We start from the raw sequence: 20,367 nt of genomic DNA, 5'->3' as shown, positions 1-20,367 counted from the left end.
AAACTTTAAAGCGACGTCCTCTCAAGGGGGCCGAAACATCCTGGTAAAAATGGAGCAGGGGTGCTGAAGCCAGTCAATTTATTTCTCCAGGCTCCGAATAGTTCTGTTAGCGAAGCTTAAATCAACTCACTGTGTCTGTTTGACAAAACGTATGTACATGTTTTTTGTTCGACACCCAATCTCGGATCAAGCTGAAATTATGCACAATGTATTTCTTTAACCTGACAAACAACAATCAATCAAAACAAAATAACCAATTAGTTACATCACTAGTGGTAATTATATATTTTGTTTGGTATCGAACAAGGGATAGAAATTGTACATGTCTTGGTAAAAGTTGAATTATTCCTTTTGTAGGTCGGCACTTAAAAGTTTAAAACTAACACTAGATATTAAAAAGACGTTCTGTTTTCACGAGATGTAATGATTTGTTGAAAAAGGTGTTTCTCTAATGAAAAGTGAATATTTGTTTGTTATGAATCTCACTTCTCTATTTTGTGTATGTTCCAGTTTCTTAATGTTTTCTTGATTTAATTTAAAGGGTCGAGTTTTCACCTAATGTTTATACATGATCTCTCCTAGCAGCCTTTGTAAGGCATTGGTTCAAAATCACGATACATATTTTATACTAAAGAATATAAACAAATCGCATGGTTACATTACCGTGTTAGTTAAATATATATATTATATTTTTACGTAACTAAAAGTAACACACTGTATAGGCTACATGGCTGCCTGGTCGAGCGGTTTGATCGCTGGACTGTCGTTCGGATTTATCGACGGTCGAGAGTTCAAACCCAGCCCGCTCCCATCCCCCGTCGTCCTGCGGGAGGTTTGGACTAGGAAGTGAACTATCTTTAACTCTGAAGGACATCCGAAACATATAAAACATTTTACAAAACATGGACACAATTTTCATTATTTCTGTAAGACAAAGTCATATGACAACTCTTTGATTATAGAACCTTTATTCTAAAAAGGAATAATAAATATATCAGGCCTCCTTCAGTAGAAAGGCGACTGTGGTTCATCTCGAAAACTTTTTCATGGAGCCCTAATTTGGAGAGATATTCCAGTTCACACATATCGCAAATTAAGGTGGCTTTCGCTTTGATGGTAGAGGAGTCCACCCTTTTTCGTACTCACGTTTTTCTTCCAGAGCTGAAGCCCATGTTATATCATTCTCTTTCTTGGTCACTGTCTCTCTCCATCTACCATTTTTCAGCTTACCAAAAAAAAAAAAGTTTGCCTTTGTCATAGCTTCATTCCTCATACGACTACATGACCTGCCAAATATAACTGTCAGACCATAATAAGTCCTTGTATAATGTTCATACCAGCGTCTGCAAGACATCGCTTTCTGTATAATATCCATGAATCAGATCTATATAGAAGGGTCAAGGGACTTACTGCTTCGTAGATACTAATTTTGTAAGCAGGGGGAGTGATTTATGTCGCCAAACTCTCGCTTGGAGGCGTCCAAAAGCACTACTGGCCATGAAAAAAATGATTATCTACATCCCTTGAAAGCGATGTGTCATTCGATACTATGCTTCCTAGATCTGTGAAGTGGTCTACCACATTAAGGGGACGTCCATTTACGGTGTTTTTTGGAGATGAGCAGGTTTTATGGAATGACTTCTGGAACATGACTAACCCTAACCTGTTTTTCTCAGGTTTATAGATAAACTGAAAAGAAGCGGCAGTGTTTACAATTTGTTGACTGCAAGCTGCATAGTTTTGTTTGAGCAAACTGATAAGATAAATGCAAACCAATCCTCCAATCATTGAGAATGTAGCGAAACCATCGAAGTTCAATGTACAGAAAGAAAAATATATAAAGCTTAGTCTCTTGTACTTCATAAGTCTGCAGTATTTATTAAAGTGTTGTTTGGGCGATATCTATTGTAATCGGATTCACCTCTAAATACTGGCACAATTAATGTATTTTGAGTATACAATTTTTAGAACTTTTCCGTGATGTTACATAAATTGTTCTCGAAAGACAAAAAAAAAAACCCTTTACTTTACGGGAACACAAGAAGTCTTCTCTAGGGCAAGGTTTTCAACATTTCCCAAAATATCAACATCAATAATTTTCTGAGAAAGAAAGAAATAAAAGCTCATCAGTATTTTATAATAATTTTTTTTCTGTCAAGGAAATGTGTTAAAATGTATTTTACAGACTTGGAGTTACAATGTGCGCTATGCCTTTTTTTTCGAGGTCATCGGGTTAAAATTTAAATTCGATATCTTTAAACTCTCATAGGCTAATGTCTGGAAACTTTAAAGTTTAGTTTAATTTGATTGGTAATAAATAATAGCACTAAACTACCAATAATTATTTTTTTAAATGGAAGCGTTTAGCCTCGAGTGTGGTCAGATATTGGGTCACGTAGAAACTGTTAGCACTGTCAGGAGAAGGGGCAGAGACAAGTAAAAAAACGTCTAAACCCAGAGCTGAATGTAAGGTTCCTGGGCTAGACTTTTGTGGAGGACACTACAATCTTTCGAAACCTTAATAAAGATCCACTTATTAATAACAAATACTTATATCTAAAAACATGCTATATTTTAGAAGAAAGAAATAGATTATTTTTGAATTGAAAGAAAATTTCCTCTCTTTTGAAAAGTATTTTGTTTAAAAAAATGTTTGAGTTTGTTAGGCTCTTGGTAGACGCCCAGCCGTATATTCGAGCTGTACCGTATTTACATAGTGCGAGCATGCTACAACTACAAGCGGACACTTCTTCATCACGATATTGTTGACACTCGATGTAAGGTTTAAAGTTTTAGCATTAAAAATGAGAGAAAAAAATACTTAAATGTATTTGACCCATCCAAACTCCGATATTTTGTTCACTTTTTTGGAGGCCCCTTTCTTGTGGAGGCCAAGGGGACTGTAGCCCCTTAGATCTGACACTGCATTAACCAATTAACCTTTGCCAAGAAGGGCAACTTAGCTTTGGCTGGTTACCCATCTGGGTAAAGAAAACCTCTGAATTTAAAATTCTGCGGCTTTGCAGTTATATCCTAACCTTGGAAATAGAATCGGGAGTCAACCCTGGGGAAAACATCAGGAGCCGGTGACCAGTAAGTAGTTTACAGCACACAATGGTGAACCGTGGCAGAGTCTTCGTAGCCGCCGATTCGCTTGGTTACATACACTGCTTGGAGGGATGAACCTCTGTGTTAGCGACATTGTTCTTACCATAGCTAATGCCAAGGCATTGACATCACTTCTGAGATGATTCGTTGTCGTTAAGCGATTAAAGGAGGTCCTAGAATGGACATGCCTTTAACTTAACAGTAAATTTTAAACAAAATAATTTTTTATTTTATTTAAGATGCATTCCCTGAAAAATTTTTGAATATTTAGTTATATAATGGTTTAAATGTTGACTCATATCAAGAATTTATTATATCTTTGTAAAATACCACTGACTCCTTCATTGATCCAGAAATATATTAAACTGTCATATGAATTCGCAGGAAATTTCGTACACAGGTTTCATTTAGCTCCTAGAAGGTTGCAAAGAGCTGGTTTTTACATATTCGCAACCTTACGACTGCTTTTTCTTTTTTTTTAATATATAAAGCTTATATAAACCAACTCTGTCTGTCTGTCTTTCTGGTATATAAATGTCTATTTGTAATAATAAATGAAAAATTATCATGGAATCCCCATATTGATGAATTTATTAAAAAGATGAAGCAAAACATTAGGGTTAAATGAAAGAATTTTTTTACAAAAAAAAAAACAACAACATAAAACATCTTCTTTATTAAAGAAATGTCTGTAATATATAAGATAAGATGACACATGAAATGCTTAAAAAAGTAATTATCCTCTTTTTTGAAGTAACGTCTGTAATATAGAAGATAAGATACCCACACACATTCTAGAGAAATACCAGATATGAATTTTACTACAATGTCGCGAAAAATTTGAGTGCATCTGTTATTGACAGTAATAATTTTGGGCAAATTTGATCATTGCGTTTGGGATTGAAGAAAGCTCATCAAATTTCAGTTTCAGTACAAACACGGTTTCAGATTAATAAGTAGCATGTGAAAGAAATCTTTAGAGTATTTCCTTCAGTTACTGAAAATGTAATTTATATATGCAGTTTTCCGCTTCGTCAAAATTATTATACCCACAATTCAATGTACTCTGTAGAATCGACTTCATTCTCAATACTTTGTTCTTTTCAATATTATAATCGACTCGAATCATTTTATTTTCAAATAAAAGACCAACAGTTTTAACGTCATTTTGAATTAGTGATATCATTTACAAAGCTAGAAAACAATGTGTCCTTGCTCATTGCCTTGCAGTTATAAATTCATTAAGATGTCTAAGATTGTCAAATAAAAATGCTTAATCAAACATTCAATTTTCATCACTTTGAACGCCTCTTTTCCTCTGGCAGCACATCTTTCTTTTCTAGAAAATCATGTGCGAGATTTTTTCCGTTTCAAATTCTTCTGAGATCTTTCCTCTAGAAAGTTAACGCAACTCGCAATAAAAGATCTAACAAGTCACACATTTCTCTTAATACTCTATTGGTAAACCTCTTTTTTCATAATTTTATTTCAGCATTTTGCTACTGGTATCCATAACAATCTGAAAATTAACATTTTACAACACGTATCTTCTTGTGTAGAACGATATAATATATAAGAGGACAATGTAAAAAACAAAAACTTTCAAGAATTATTTTAGTTCCACTAACTATACAAGTCATTGACGGGTTTTAGTTTACTAAAACTTAATTGCTGACATGACATAACATACTTTAGTTTTTCCTTGGAGTGACTCAGATACTATCAATTTCTGAAATAATGAAAAGCTAAACCAAGTAACATAAAAAAATTCCAACAGATTTGTCCAAGGTTAACAAAAAGAAAGTGTATCCTAAGTTACGAAAAAATAAATGATGTAAACAAGTACTTAAAACTAACATATTATGGGTTTATGATCCGAGAGGTTTAATAAACATGCCAATCGATTTTGCCGTAAATTTTCTGTAAAACATTTTTTATAGAAATCGGTTATTAAAATTAGTTTGCGAACAGATATCAGTTAAGCTTTTTCTTGACTTGAAATGCACCACTTGTAATTGTGCAATGCGCCACGTGAGTACCATATGTGTAACATGAAAAACATAATCTAGTGAAGTGATTCTCATAAAAGCCTTTGGTGTTAAGAAGTTGTTGTTTTTTTTTTAAGTCAAGAACATACTATTAACAATAATGAGATTTTTGTGACGTTTTAGCAAGTAAATTAAAAGTAGTATAAGCTAGAAGTGCGATTTTAAAACTATTATATAGAGTTAAAATGTTTGTCATAAAATATCCTGAACAATAAATTTTCGATACGTTTTTGCGACCTTTTAGCAAGAAAAATATTTTTTTTAATTGTTATATATAAATAGATCGATTTCAATAAGTCGTGTGGCGTCAGTAAAAATTTCATTTTTAAAAAAATGGAATAATCTTTCTTTGTTAATTAAATTTTAGCGACGAATGGTATTGAATATAGGTCAATTTTTTGTTCAAAACAAAATCCGGAACATTCTTTTAACTATAAAAATTCTTTTGTAATTTTCAGCAATGTATATATATATATATATAATGATAATAAGTAAAAGAAGTCTAAAGAGTGATTTTTAACAACCGTTTGTAGTTAATTACTTTCTCCTATTTAAATCCTCAACAACCTATTGTCGACATTTGTGTAAAATAACCTATTTGACATAAATTTGTTTTAAATAAAAAATCCGAAACATTTTGATATCTATAATTAAACTAAAGTGACATATTGTCCAAGAATATTTGGTGTAATTTAAGTCACAAGTGCGATTTCAAACAACCCTAACACGTATTTTTTTCTTATAAAACAATACCCGAAACAACTTTTTAGGTAATGAAATACAGAATACAGTACAGAAATGTTCATTTAGCGTTTACGTGTTTTTTTTATTTAAAAAATCTGGAACAACTTGATCATGAGTTTCTTCGACGTTTAACCAGGAAAACTAAATTAAATATAAGTTAGAAGACCAAACATTCTTTGGTATTAATTAGCTCTTCACAAACACCAACGGAACAATCTATTATAGATAGTAACAATAGTGCAATGGTTTGGAAGGAAATATCAAAGTGAAATCAGAATTTTTTATATTCTTTTATTTTATTCTTTTTTTTTGTGTGATTTAAACGGAAGGAGAGACAGACCGACAGACAAAATGTACAAAAGTAAGCGACTTTTCTCCTGAAGTTGGCACTAATAAAATAATAAAACCAAATATTATTATTTAAAACTTTTTATAGGGACAAATTAGTTTCGGTAAGGTTCCACGCTATTATGTTGGCCGATTTGGAGGGGGGTTGGCGATTATATCTACTGCCCTCCCCACCCTAACCCTTTGAGTGGGGTACAGACCATTTTTTATGCAGAAATCAGAGTTTATGAACAAAATTAGTTGAATATATATAAGTTGCTCATTGATATTCAAACCTATTTTTAATAGGACAGACCAATACTTTTTTCTTTTGTATATAAAAAGTGTCATTATTATAAGTTATTTATGCTAATATTTAGTTATGAATCGCCTCGACCCCAGTTCTTTATATTAACAATAATTAGAAAATGGAGAGATAATTCTTATATGATTAATAGCTTTTACTCTAGCGTTCCCTCCCCTTTTCTGATCAAAAGATGACCGTTAAAATACAATAGTCAAATATGGCGAAAGAGACTAGGTAATAGCGCGTGAAAAAGTCAAAATTATTTAACCAAAGCCAATATTTTCGAAAATTTAGAATTCACGAGAAACTTTTAAATAGTTGAGTAACATTGTTAACTTTGAGAATCTACACATTTATGGTACAATCTAATTGGTCTACGTCAGTTCTTGTGCTTCTTACTAACTTTTTCTGTTCAAAATTATAGTTCTGTAGCAAAGCGAAGTTACAATCAGTTGTATTGAACACAATTAATTATTTATTAATTAACGTCTTTTTCAAATATTTTTCAGGTATTATCCATTCTTCTAATTGGACATTATAAATCTGTGAGTTATCTTTTCTTTTTAAGGAACAAATTGATGGTATTTCCATGAAGTTGTGGCCTATGAATAGATATTAGATTTTTTAAAAGTAAAAACATAATTTAAAATTTAGACATTCTGCGTGTGTCAAAATTGTTGGCGTCTGATTCTTACCAAAAAACAGGCCGACTACAAGAGGTCTATCTTAACATGAGATAATATTACGATAAATCCGCATCATAAAGATATAATTACGTTGCATCTAACTCGATTGTCAGTCATACTTCAGTATCAGCCCTTGACCCCACGTGACTTTTTTTTTTTTAACTTATTTTGACTTGCCTTTTTAGGACTGATGAGATTGAGATGTCAGGAGAATGCATTTCTGAGAGTAAGAATTAAAAAAACAACCTCTAAGCTCTTTGCCTAAAAAGAAGAGCCACCCAACGCAACTCTATTAGTTTTGTTTTTTTTTCTGACGAAAGTTGAAAAACGCTGCTATTATTGTAATATAGACCACTGTTTTGTCTCTCTTTTGAATATATGTATATGCATGCTGTGTGTGTGTACGTTTATACACAGGGTTAGAGTTTACTGGGCCCCCGACTCAAAAAGGCTGCATCCGCTCGTGGATTAGATTGAGCAGAAAAATATTTATTCCCTATAAAAAGTACGCACATTAACAGAACCATTTGTATTAACATTGCAATATAAATATTTTTCAAAGAATAGTCTTCTGTATGGCTGGAATCATCGGCTTCAGCAGTTGCTCTGGCTGCCAGAGTTACATAATCACTATCATTACGGTCCTGGCAGTAAATACCACTGTGTCCAGGCACACAACTGAAGCATTCACCTTCATAAGTACAGACCTGATCTAGACATGACAGGTAGCATATATCTTGACAAGTGGGTCCGTAATATGGCTTCTGGCAATCTGTGAACAAGATATTTTTACAAATCATTTTATATTTTATAAACCTTATGGAGGACTTTCATTTTTAGCGGCCAACGAAAGGGGAAAAGACGCTATTAGTTTTGTGTGGCTTGTCTGTCCGTCCGTCCCGTTTAGATCTCGAAAACTAGAAAAGAAAAGTGAAAATCCGACATCATAATATTTTAGACCATTCAAAGTTCTGATGCAACGTTACTTTTTTCTATTCTGAATGTGAAAAATCTAATTTTTAAAATGTTTTATGCAAGCAGTTTTTTCAAAAAATACACCACTTTTACAAGTCGCTATTAATAGTAATAAACACTTGAGGCTCTTTATTAGGGGAGCAAACTATTTACCATATTTTTAACACATTTATGCTAAAAGTTGTAGATTTTTTGCCAATATTTTTTTATATATTTGTATTGTTAAGTTATGTAAGTTCTATTATATTAAGTACTATATTTTCACACAAAAAAGGTTTACTATTTTTTTCAAGAGAAAAAAATTATTTAGTATGCATATAAGTCAGGCATAATTTAAAACAACGACTAATTAGTAGTTTTTCATATTATAGTGTGACCTACAATGGCGGTATCGCAACACCAAACCAAATAACAAAAATTTTTATTTTTTTTGCACTTTTTTTATTACGGAAATGTTTTATTCTTGAGGAATAAGAGATTGGCCCTTTACAAAACATCTAGATCATTTAGATATTCATTATAAGATATCAGTTAAGGCGAGGTTCACATCTAACTTCACATTCACTTTCACCTATCCTTTGGTCTGCTGGGGCACCACAAAAGATCTATTAACCTTTTTTTTTCTCCATTATTTTCTGTCATTTGTCTTTGATAGAATTTCATTCTGATAATATTGAAACCTGCCTTTTTACCTGCCTGGGTGGACCACTTCGGGGGCCGATTTTCAGTTTGTGTTTCCACACACACTGTCTTTGTAACCTTGTTTCTTATTCTATATATTTCATGAAATGTTTCATTATTGCAAGGAATATTTCCATTGATCTTCAGCCTAGACAGTAAACAAAACCTTCACGAAAAAATGTAAGCCTTATTTAAAGATTAAAGTTTGGATATACACAACTAAGATTGTAACACTTTAAGGCAGTAATATAAACTGAATACTTTATCTTGTTAGAGATATAGTATTGAACGATGTAGTTGGAGATTTAGCATTGATGAATCAAATTAAAGATTGACATTGACATTGTGTCTTGATAAAATAAATAAATATTATATACAAAAAAAAAAACAAGTATAAAAAAGTCTTTTTTTACAAAGCTAATATTTAGTATAATTGTATTAATTTATTTTTAAAAAAAGGTTGGCATTTGGGTAAAGCTTTATAAATGTATTTTATAAAAAAAAAGAATTGTACTATTTAATTTCAAGTCTAGGACTCAAGCCTCCTTAAGCAAATACACTAAACAATATGCCAGCGAAATACATATAAAAATAGAAAATTTCATAGACATCTATTGTTAGTTTCATCATTTAAGCGATAAAGTATAAAGTGGACTAATTATACTTATATCGCCTCATCAGTCAAATAAAATTTCTTTCCCTTGTTCCATACCAGACAAAATTATTTATAACCAATAATCAATGAACTATAGGGTTAAATTGATTCTTGTTTTGTCAGATAAGAAAAATAATTGTGCAACCTTTAAATTTGATCAGTGATTAGGTGTGGATCAAATAACTTGATTCAATTTTTTACCAGACATAAGACAGAGTGACAGAGTGAGTTTATATAACCTTTTTAAAAATGAGAGGGGGTATATGGTAACTAAATAATATATAGCCAGGGAGGAAAATACAAAACAACGGCGAAGCCATGGGATAATTCAAATACGATTTTATTTCCAAATACATTTGTTAGCTAGTCTTTTTTCCCCACAAATATACATAGATGTCTGCAACTTAACAAATTTATAGTCGTTAGAGTCATTTTGGACTGGTTGTAATAAGAGAAAATGCAAAAGAAAAATATTTAAAGAACAATTCTTTCAAAATAGAATTACTCAAACAAAATGTACATTTATTTACCTCCGTAGATTTCTACTTCACAAAGATGCAATGTCCCACTCAATACTCTTATGTAGACAGTCCTAAAAGAATAGATTGCTCCAAAAATGGCTTTCTGAACAAATACATCTTTTCCTCTGGTCGAGATGTTAAACACAAGATCTTCAACGCTGTCAAGGAGCTGCACAGAGAAGGTTCCATGTCCATCCTCTCGTGAAAAGTCTTTGAAACATAATTCATTGGTGAGTGTGTTCACAACACGATGTATATTTAACAGCATGTTATTGTACATATATTTACAATGTAAGAAGAGGTGAAACTATTTAGCTTAAAGTGAATTTCGCACAATCTGTAAAATAAAGCAGAACTAACGCCTATGTAATGTACTATGTGATGTATGTATGTTATGCATGTGATGTATGTATGTTATGTATTTAATGTATGTATGTAATGTATGTATGTATGTATGTAATGCATGTAATGTATATAATGTATGTATGTAATTTTTGTATATATATATATATATCTATATATATTATAAAGTAGAATGTGTGGTGTATGTATGTATGTATGTTACTTATAGACATTAAAACCACTTGACCAATCTTGATAAAACTAGGCAGGAATGTTTCTTGGGTACCAAAAATTAGACCTTAGTGTATGTATTGTAGCCCTAAAAAAAACTTAAGACCCTAAAAAAATAAATTAAAGCTTTAGTATTGTATGGATCTAGGTCATGTCTACAATGTTGACATGAGAAAAGATCGAAAGGATTTAGACCTAGATCTAATTTTAAGAAATACACTTTGCGCAGATAGTTTTTTACTTTGACACATGAAAATACAAAAGAAGATCCTTTGATTTCATTTTATAATAAAATTAACCTTCAATTTTGTGTTTCAAAAGCATTTTTTAGATTAATTAGCTCCTTATATATGTAACTACAGATTTCCTGACGAACATTCTTGCATTAGACAATACCGTAATGAATCGCGTACTAAAGATTAATTCGTTTAATTGTTTACTTTATAATCCCATCCCTAGATCTAAAGCTCTAATTCAACTCTAAGATGATCAAACTTTTCTTCGCTCAGATAGTTTTATACTTTAACACATGAACATACTAATTATAGTCCATTCATTTCAAATTTAGTTTTCTAAAGCATTATTTTTAAGAGACTACATTCATTTACAATAGCTGCGAAGCCGAGTTGAGATAGGCCTAGATCTATATTCATTCATGAATCGCGTACTAAAAATTATTTCGTTTAATTGTTCACTTTATAATCCCATTCATTTAACAAAGCTATCGCTCTTTTCGTTTTTAATAGATATGAATGTATCGGCTTCGTGTAGACCCATTTTCGCAAACCTAATTTTATTTTCGTACCGAAAGAGAAAAAACTTGAAAGGATCATTAGCCAAGTTTAACATACATCTAAATCCAATCCACTAGATTAGTAAACACAACCTTAGACCGGCAGGCGGCGGGTAATGTCAGGCTAGTATATATATATATATATATATATATATATATATATATATATATATATGTAATGTATGTATGTAATGTATGTATGTATGTAATGTATGTATGTAATGTATGTATGTGATGTATGTATGTGATGTATGTATGTGATGTATGTATGTGATGTATGTATGTGATGTAATGTATGTAATGTATGTAATGTATGTAATGTATGTAATGTATGTAATGTATGTAATGTATGTATGTAATGTATGTATGTAATGTATGTAATGTATGTAATGTATGTAATGTATGTAATGTATGTATGTAATGTATGTATGTAATGTATGTTTGTAATGTATGTTTGTAATGTATGTATGTAATGTATGTAATGTATGTAATGTATGTAATGTATGTAATGTATGTAATGTATGTAATGTATGTATGTTATTTTATGTTAAGCTATGTATGTTATGTTATGTATGTTAAATTATATATGCTATTTATGTATCTTATGTATGTTATGTATGTTATATTATGTATGTTTTGTTATGTATGTTATGTATCTCTTGTATGTTATATATATTATGTATGTTATATTTTGTATGTTATGTATGTTATGTATGTTTTTTATGTTATATATGTTTTGTTATGTATGTATGAATAACTATTTCACCATTCCTGAAAAAACTTGGCATAAATGTTTCTTAGATCATGGCGAAGACCGTAGTCTAAGTTTAATGTCTCTACCTCAATCTTAAGACCCTAAAAATAGACAAAAGTACCTAATTGTATCTCTATTAAAGTACGAATCTTTTTAACAAATTAGGTAAACCCGTTTTCACACTAATTTATAATTATTTAAATTTGCTGGCCGAACGGGTAAGCCGTTTTCACAAATTTCACACTCTACTTTATGGCAATTTTTTTTTTAAATTGTGAAGGGAACATTCTAAAAGTTTGACATAGATCTTAATTCAGTACAATAGATCAATAACCAATAACGTAGGCCCGCAGGCCGCGGATGATATCCTGCTGCCTTTTTCCTAAACTTGAAAAATGTAATCTCCCTGATATTAAATGGAAACAATATCGGTGGTAGGTGCCCGTCAAAGAAAACGTATGAGGATTATCTAAAAAGTGGAATGACGTCAAAAAAAAAGTATGAGGATTATCTAAAAAGTGGAATGACGTCAAAAAAAAAAAAAAGCCATAAGCTGAAAAAAAAAAGGGGTACAAAGGCAGGTTGTGGCCCACTCAGATCTAGATCCAGAATCCCCCAAAATAGGAATGCCTTAGTCGCCTAGTTAATGACTAAACACGTTGACCTACATTTAATGAAATCCGAAATAATGTTAAGAGGCCTTATCTGGTTGTAGCAGTGGCGTAACTAGCGAGGGTGTCACCCGGTGCGGTAAGCTCAGGGTGCCATCCCACAAATCGCCTTCAAACATTAAAACATTATTTCACAGTTCTAATAGTAGTATGAGGAGTGCTATAGCGATTTGTTTAGAGCTATTTTAATGTTACTCCAGTATGAATAATTAAAATAGCCCTTCGAGGGGTAAAAGCGATGAAAGATTTTATTTAAGACTACATAAAAAGTCATGCAGGAAGTATTTTCGGGATTTTGACCCAATTAAAGTCATAAACAATATACACATCATTAAAAATTGCGTTTCTGATTTTTTTAAATTGCTTGCACCCCTTCGTTAACTCACAAATATTGTAGCTGCATTATCCTATCCATGAGCTCAACACATCACAAGTCAGGCCCAATCATTTTAAGATATCAGAATTTTTAACATCAGCGTTGGTTATCGTCAAAGAAAAAAATCCTAAAACATTTTCTGTCATTTGAACGCTCCCAATGCTAATATTAAAATGAATCCCTTATTACTTCAGAGATCAATGTTAGGTGTGCTATGATACAAGAGACCACAGCACTTTGTATCTTTTGTCGCTTAACGGGGTCTGTTAAAACATTTATAAACAATTTATAACATTTTAGTGCGCAGCGTTGCCTAGCACTCTTCTCAAGAAACATTGTGATGTCAAGCAGTCTGTTCATGATGTGCCTCTTTATTTTCTTCTTCGTTACGTTAATCAGAGCAATGACTTCCCTTTCAATAGTTGTTTTACAAATCTTAAAGCTTGTTAAAGGTTCGTAAGTCTTCTCGTGATTTTCTTATTCTTAACATGTCCACTTATTATCAAAACAATAAAAGTTATAAAAACCAATTGCTTTAGAATTTTTACTCATTAAGTCAAATTTTATATTAAAAAACAATCTAATTCCTTTGAATATTTTTACTGACACATTTTTTAAGTTGTGTGGTTTTTTGTTTTTGTTTTTTTTGCTAGAAGTGCATTTTTACCACTTGGGTGTCACACCATACCGGGTATCATCCGGTGCGGCCCGATCCCCCGAGCGCCCTAGTGACGTCACTAAGTTGTAGACCTAGATCTATTTTCACTAAAAATTCATGACCTATAAGTTTTAGAGTGAATGGAAGGGAATAGTAAGCTTATTAATTAAGTATTTTATGTTAGTATATTTAATATCCCCCATAAAGAACATCATATCATGTTTTTGAGTTTTTGTCGTGTCAAATCATATTGGCAGCATTGTTTACACGCTATTAATGTGCTTACACTGTTGTTGTGTATAGCTGTAAATATTTAGTTAAGAGGTCTAAATAAAGTTAAAAAAAGTAAATTTTTCCCTTTCAGACCTTGCGATTTGTAGGGCAGATGATGTAAAGGTCATAAGTTTCTGTAGCCCATGGTTAACGAGGGTGTCATGTGGTCAGCACAACGTCAAAACGCCTTTAATTTCGAATACTAATGCCAGGTACCCATTAGAGCTGGGTGGACTCAGAGGCGCCCAAAGATTCCGAAATTAAAATTCCAGTCTTCACCAGAGTTTGAACTCGGGATCCCCGGTTCCAAAACCAAGCGCTTTACCGCTCAGCCACCGCGCCTCCAAGAGGTCTAAATGCGCATTAGTGAATTCAAACAAAGAAATAAATTAAAAAAAAAGATGTGTAGTTGTAATAAGCTTTTAAAAACACAATGTAAAGTAAATTGTATCATGTTAGTAGTTTATTACTATTATTCAATAATATGCCTTTTTTCTGCGCAATATTATGACCTGTATCACTACGCGGAGCATGTAATAGTGCGCGCGATATGAGTGAAATATGAGAATGTAGGTCATCACGGCGAAAGCTATTCACATTTATAGCCAATGAATTTATGTAAAAAATGTTTTTGAAACACACATGTTAAGGTTAATATTCACTAAATAATATAATGAATGGACAAGATTCCAAATGTGTAGACCTATGTGTAAAAGTAAAAATTAATGTTTGCGAAACGTGGAACATAGTATTAGACCCATGGGCGTAGCCAGGATTTGTTTTCGGGTGGGGGGGGGGTTTAGGGGGGGAATTTTTTCTCCCCCCCCCCCGCCCCCCCCCCCTCGCGAAAAAAAAATGTGTATATATGTATGTGTGTGTGTGTGTTCATAATCTTTATTACATTCTGACCCTTCATTCTTTTGGAACACGTTTATTGTGCCCTAGAATAGGTTCTTCCTGGAGTTAGTGAAAAAATTATTGACTCCCCTCCATTGCCAGCAAGGGGCTCTGGGGAGCTCTAGGAGCTCACCCTAGAGCGGGGCGGAGCCCCGCCGCCAAGCACTATTTCTGGCATAGATTGTCAACAAAATGCATATTCTGAGGTATCTACAGTGCATTTTCCTGCTATTAAAAAGTCTTATTTCAAAAATGTATGTGCTATTTTTACTGACTAAGACCCTGCCGCGCCGTTCGGCGCATTTGCCGTCAAGCTGTTTCCACAAAAAACTGTCACTTGTAATTTCTGAAGCCTCTTCCTACCTGCTCCGAGGACCTCCATGAATGTGTGGCGCCAAGTTGTACTAGGATGTCATCCCGTTTCTTATTATGCGTAATTTATTTTGTCGGAGAACATGTCCCGCAAACCTCATGCGACGCTCTGTCACAATTTTACTAAGGGGTCGACTCCCAGTTCGGCATAGGATTTCCTTGATTTAGACCAGATCTCAATAACTAACTCCTAAAATCTGTCTTAGCCATCTTTGTTGAGCCACATTTAGTGTTTTTCAATTTCGGCAGATGACTATTCACTGCACTTTTTTAATGGAGCCCCGCAACTGGTAGAAATGTAACCTCTCTTGGATACGCTCTTGGAATTGGGTGACTGTGGTTTGCATTAGATTTTATATCGAAAAGTGAGGTCTTATCGTCAAAATCATCTGTTAGAGGTTTTAAACTAAAAATCTCAGGACTTCGTTGTAGTTTTTTAAATTCAAAACCCCAATTTAGCAACGATTATAGAATTTGGTAACTGTAGTTTGCTTTAGAGTAATATTGAAGATAGAGGTTTTCCACCTCAAAACGCTCTGTAGGTGGATTTTAAACTCAAAACCATCTGGAGGAAAGGAGTTTAAACTCAAAACCCCCAATTCGCTTGGCTACGCTAAAATAATTTTAGTGTGTAATTTGCTTTTTTTTATATTGAAGAGGTATTTTTTAGCATCAAACCCTTGTGAAGGGGGATATGAACTCAAAACCCCTTTTGGCAACGCTCAAAGCATTTTGAGTGCGTAATTTTCTTTTTTTTTTTTTACATTGATGATGTATTTTTTAACTTCAAACCCCGCTGGCGGGGGTTTTAAACTCAAAACCCATATGGCTACGCTCTTAGATTTTAGAGTGTGTAATTTGCTTTTTTTTTTTTTTTTATTGAAGTTGTATTTTTAGCTTCAAACTCCACTGGAGGGGAGTTTAAACTTAAAACTGAGTCAAAACCCATTTAGCTACGCTCATAACATTTTGAGTGCATAATTTGCTTTTTTTCCATATTGAAGAGGGGGTCTATCGTAAATTTTGGAGGGGTTTTAAAATCAAAATCTTCCTTAACTGTGCACTTGGAATTTGGGGATTATCGTTTGCATTTTTTGTGTGTTTTGTTTTATAGAAGAAGGGGATTTAACTGTAAAAACCCCTGTTAGGGGGGTTTCAAACTCAAAACCCCCTGGTAGGGGGTTTTAAACTCAAAACCCCCTGTTAGGGGTTTTAAACTCAAAACCCCCTGGTAAGGGTTTTAAACTCTAAACCCCTGGTAGTGGTTTTAAACTCAAAACCCCTTTAGCTGTGCTGAGGCAAGTGATGGTTTAGTATTAAAATCTCACCTAAAATTAACAAAATCAAAGCAAAAAAACATGTCACTAAAGTCAGTCTTCCCCCCCCCCCGTGGTAGAGGGTTTCAAACTCAAAACCCCATGGTAGGGGTTTTAAACTCAAAACCCCTTTGGCTGCGCTGGGGCAAGTGATGGTTTAGTATTAAAATCTTACCTAAAATAAAGAAAATCAAAGCAAAAAATCAGTCACTTAAGTCCGTCTCCCCCCCCCCCCCCCCGTGGTAGAGGGTTTCAAACTCAAAACCCCATGGTAGGGGTTTTAAACTCAAAACCCCTTTGGCTGCGCTGGGGCAATTGATGGTTTAGTATTAAAATCTTACCTAAAATAAAGAAAATCAAAGCAAAAAATCAGTCACTAAAGTCCGTCTCCCCCCCCCCCATCGAAGGGGGGATTTCATTTCGGGGGGGGGGGGTTGAACCCCAAACCCCCCCCCCCCCCTGGCTACGCCCATGATTAGACCTAGCCTTGGCGAATGACAACATTGCGAGATACATACTTACATACATACTTACATACATATATACATACGCTTTACTTTTTTCTTTATGTTATAGATTTGTAAAAAACAACTCCGAAAGTAAATAACTCTACCTGTAAACAATATGATTTGAAATGAGAAAATATCATTCCAGAAATCAAATTCTAGTGTTATACTAGAGTTCATTATCAAACAGCCAGTGTTACTATAGTAACCGTCATTTAGTGTCTCAATGGGTGTCCAACTTTTGCGTCTATGCTTCCATCTCACTTGTCTAGCAGCTGTGGCCATATTTCTTTCTGGGAAACGTTTTGAAGTCACTCAATGTCATTCTTTGTAAGAAAATAGGTAATATCTATCTATCTATCTATCTATCTATCTATCTATCTATCTATCTATCTATCTATCTATCATCTATCTATCTATCTATCTATCTATCTATCTATCTATCATCTATCATCTATCTATCTATCTATCTATCTATCTATCTATCTATCTATCTATCATCTATCTATCTATCTATCTATCTATCTATCTATCTATCTATCTATCTATCATCTATCTAGCTATCTAGCTATCTTTATATCTATCTATCTATCTATCTTTCTATCATCTATCTATCTATCTATCTATCTATCTATGTATCTATCTATCTATCATCTATCTATCTATCTATCTATCATCTATCTATCTATCTATCTATCTATCTATCTATCTATCTATCTATCTATCTATCTATCTATCTATCTATCTATCTATCATCATCTATCTATCTATCTATCATCTATCTATCTATCTATCTATCATCTATCTATCTATCTATCTATCTATCTATCTATCTATCATCTATCTATCTATCTATCTATCTATCTATCTAGCTATCTATCTAGCTATCTATCATCTATCTATCATCTATCTATCTATCTATCTATCTATCTATCTATCTATCTATCTATCTATCTATCTATCATCATCTATCTATCTATCTATCTATCATCTATCTATCATCTATCTATCATCTATCTATCTATCATCTATCTATCTATCTATCTATCTATCATCTATCTATCTATCTATCTATCTATCTATCATCTATCTATCTATCTATCTATCTATCTATCTATCTATCTATCTATCTATCTATCTATCTATCTATCTATCATCTATCTATCTATCTATCATCTATCTATCTATCTATCTATCTATCTATCTATCTATCTATCATCTATCTATCTATCATCTATCTATCTATCCATCTATCTATCTATATATCTACCTATCTATCTATCTATTCCCCCCTCTCTCTCTCTCTCTTTATATAAATATATATATATATATTTGTAATTTTTTGGGGGATAACCCTTAATGGTTAACCAGATATTTTCAATAGTTGATTTTTTTTTTGGTATCTAAACGTATCGGGCAGACAGACGGACAAACAAAACACAAAAGTAATAGAGACTTTTACTCCGACGGAGGCAATATGTGTATGTAATAGCGTCTTTTCCTTTTACGGGAAAGCTAAAAAAAAGCATAAATAGATTTTTGAACTAATTATATACCTCCGCTAATACGGACAGAGCATAGAGGGCTGTCACTTTGCCATGTTATGAGGAGTGCACCACTGAAGTACGAGTATTCACAATTGAAATCTATTGATGTGTTTCCATACTTGTGATATCTTAAGTCAGAAGGGCCACAGACTAAAGTTGTACTTTTCAACATTTCATCATAATAATGTATGGCTATTTCATCGGCATCTTCTGAAACACCACATTGAAAATAGTGTCTTTATAAAACATATAAAATGTTACGTTTTGTTTCAAGATCTGACTGAATATCACTTTTAATAATCGATAGCGGAAACAAACAACAACTTTAAACTGTTGTTAATATAGTGTTGTTTGTTCTGCACGTCAAAGTGTAACAAAATTATTTATATAAAAGTAGCATACTTTAAAGAAGATGAAAGTGACTGTTTGTGTTATTATTCAAACTGACAAGAAGCCCCTGTTGGATTAGCCGATGTAAAAGAAATATTCAAGGCGGAAATTTACTTTGTTGGAAAATCCCAGGTTTGCACTGTAGCTTGTGTTCTAGATTGAGCTAATATGTTTTATAGTTCCCCTTTCAGAACTTGCTATCTATAAGGCAGATGATGCCAAGGTCATCTGTTTCTTTTGCCAAGGGCTATTTCTTTTCCCCAAGTCAGATACTATTTAAAGTAGGTTGGACTCAGGCGCACCTCAAAAAAAACAAATTCAAAATTCCAGTCTTTACCAAGATTCGAGCTCAATACAGGTTAGGTCGAAAGCCATGCACTTAACCACTCGACACCGCGCCCAGAAAAAAACCTTTATACTTAGGCTTTCAAGAAAAACGAGAATTGTATAAGTTTCTGCTTTAATATATTCTTATATGTGCTTCTACATATACAATGTCAATTGATCGTGTATATTAAAGCAATGAAAGATGTCTTGTTTCACTTGAGTTGCTGTACTACTTTTTATGTCTACTACCATTAGCACAGAAAAACAAATATTAATAGTAATCAATGAAGTCCTCACGTAGCAGACATTTACACAATCTATACTCTATACTATAAAGTAGAAAGTAAGGTGTATGTATGTATGTATGTATGTATGAATGTATGTATGTATGTATTTTAGGAATAGAAATAAAAACCGCTTGACCAATCTTGATAAAACTTGGCAGAAATGTTCCTTGGGTACTAACTTAGACCGTAGTGTATGTTTTGTAGCCCTAAAACAAACTTAAGACCCTCTAAAAAAAAGTGGACCGACTCTGTTAAAGCTATAGTATTATATGGATCTAGGCTTTGTTTACAATGTTGACATGAGAAAAGATCGAAAGGATTTAGATCTAGATCTAATTTTAAGAACTACACTTTGCACATATAGTTTTTTACTTTGACACATGAAAATGCAAAATATAGTGTATTGATTTCATTATTTAATAAAATTAACCTTCAAATTTGTGTTTCAAAATCATTTTTACATAAATTCGTTTCATATATCTGCGAATTCAGAACGTCCTGACTTACTTATAATACCATTCATTCAACAAATCGGGTAAACCCGTTTTAATTGTACTTTATATCCTATTGATCTA

The 20,367-nt window shown here is 32.8% G+C and overlaps 1 protein-coding gene across 4 annotated transcripts in view; it reads right to left on the bottom strand.

Annotated features, from left to right (window-relative positions):
- Positions 1-5,947: 5,947 nt before the first annotated feature.
- The window catches only part of LOC106068145 (uncharacterized), a 34,700-nt gene continuing 20,280 nt past the window's right edge, over positions 5,948-20,367 (bottom strand). For 2 of the 4 annotated variants that reach the window (XM_056011517.1, XM_056011516.1), the window contains 4 exons: positions 18,798-18,998; positions 17,349-17,534; positions 10,062-10,262; positions 5,948-7,992 (listed from right to left, as the gene is read on the bottom strand). In XM_056011517.1, the coding sequence (XP_055867492.1) occupies positions 7,640-7,992; positions 10,062-10,262; positions 17,349-17,534; positions 18,798-18,998 (941 nt within the window). In that variant the 3' untranslated portion in view covers positions 5,948-7,639. The remainder of the gene's footprint in view (positions 7,993-10,061; positions 10,263-17,348; positions 17,535-18,797; positions 18,999-20,367) is intronic. The other 2 variants (XM_056011515.1, XM_056011514.1) reach the window with 2 other exon arrangements.

Source organism: Biomphalaria glabrata, chromosome 14, assembly GCF_947242115.1.
Source record: "Biomphalaria glabrata chromosome 14, xgBioGlab47.1, whole genome shotgun sequence".
NCBI lineage: Eukaryota > Metazoa > Mollusca > Gastropoda > Planorbidae > Biomphalaria > Biomphalaria glabrata.
Note: the sequence above shows the minus strand (reverse complement) of the source record. Positions and strands in the feature narration are given on the sequence as shown.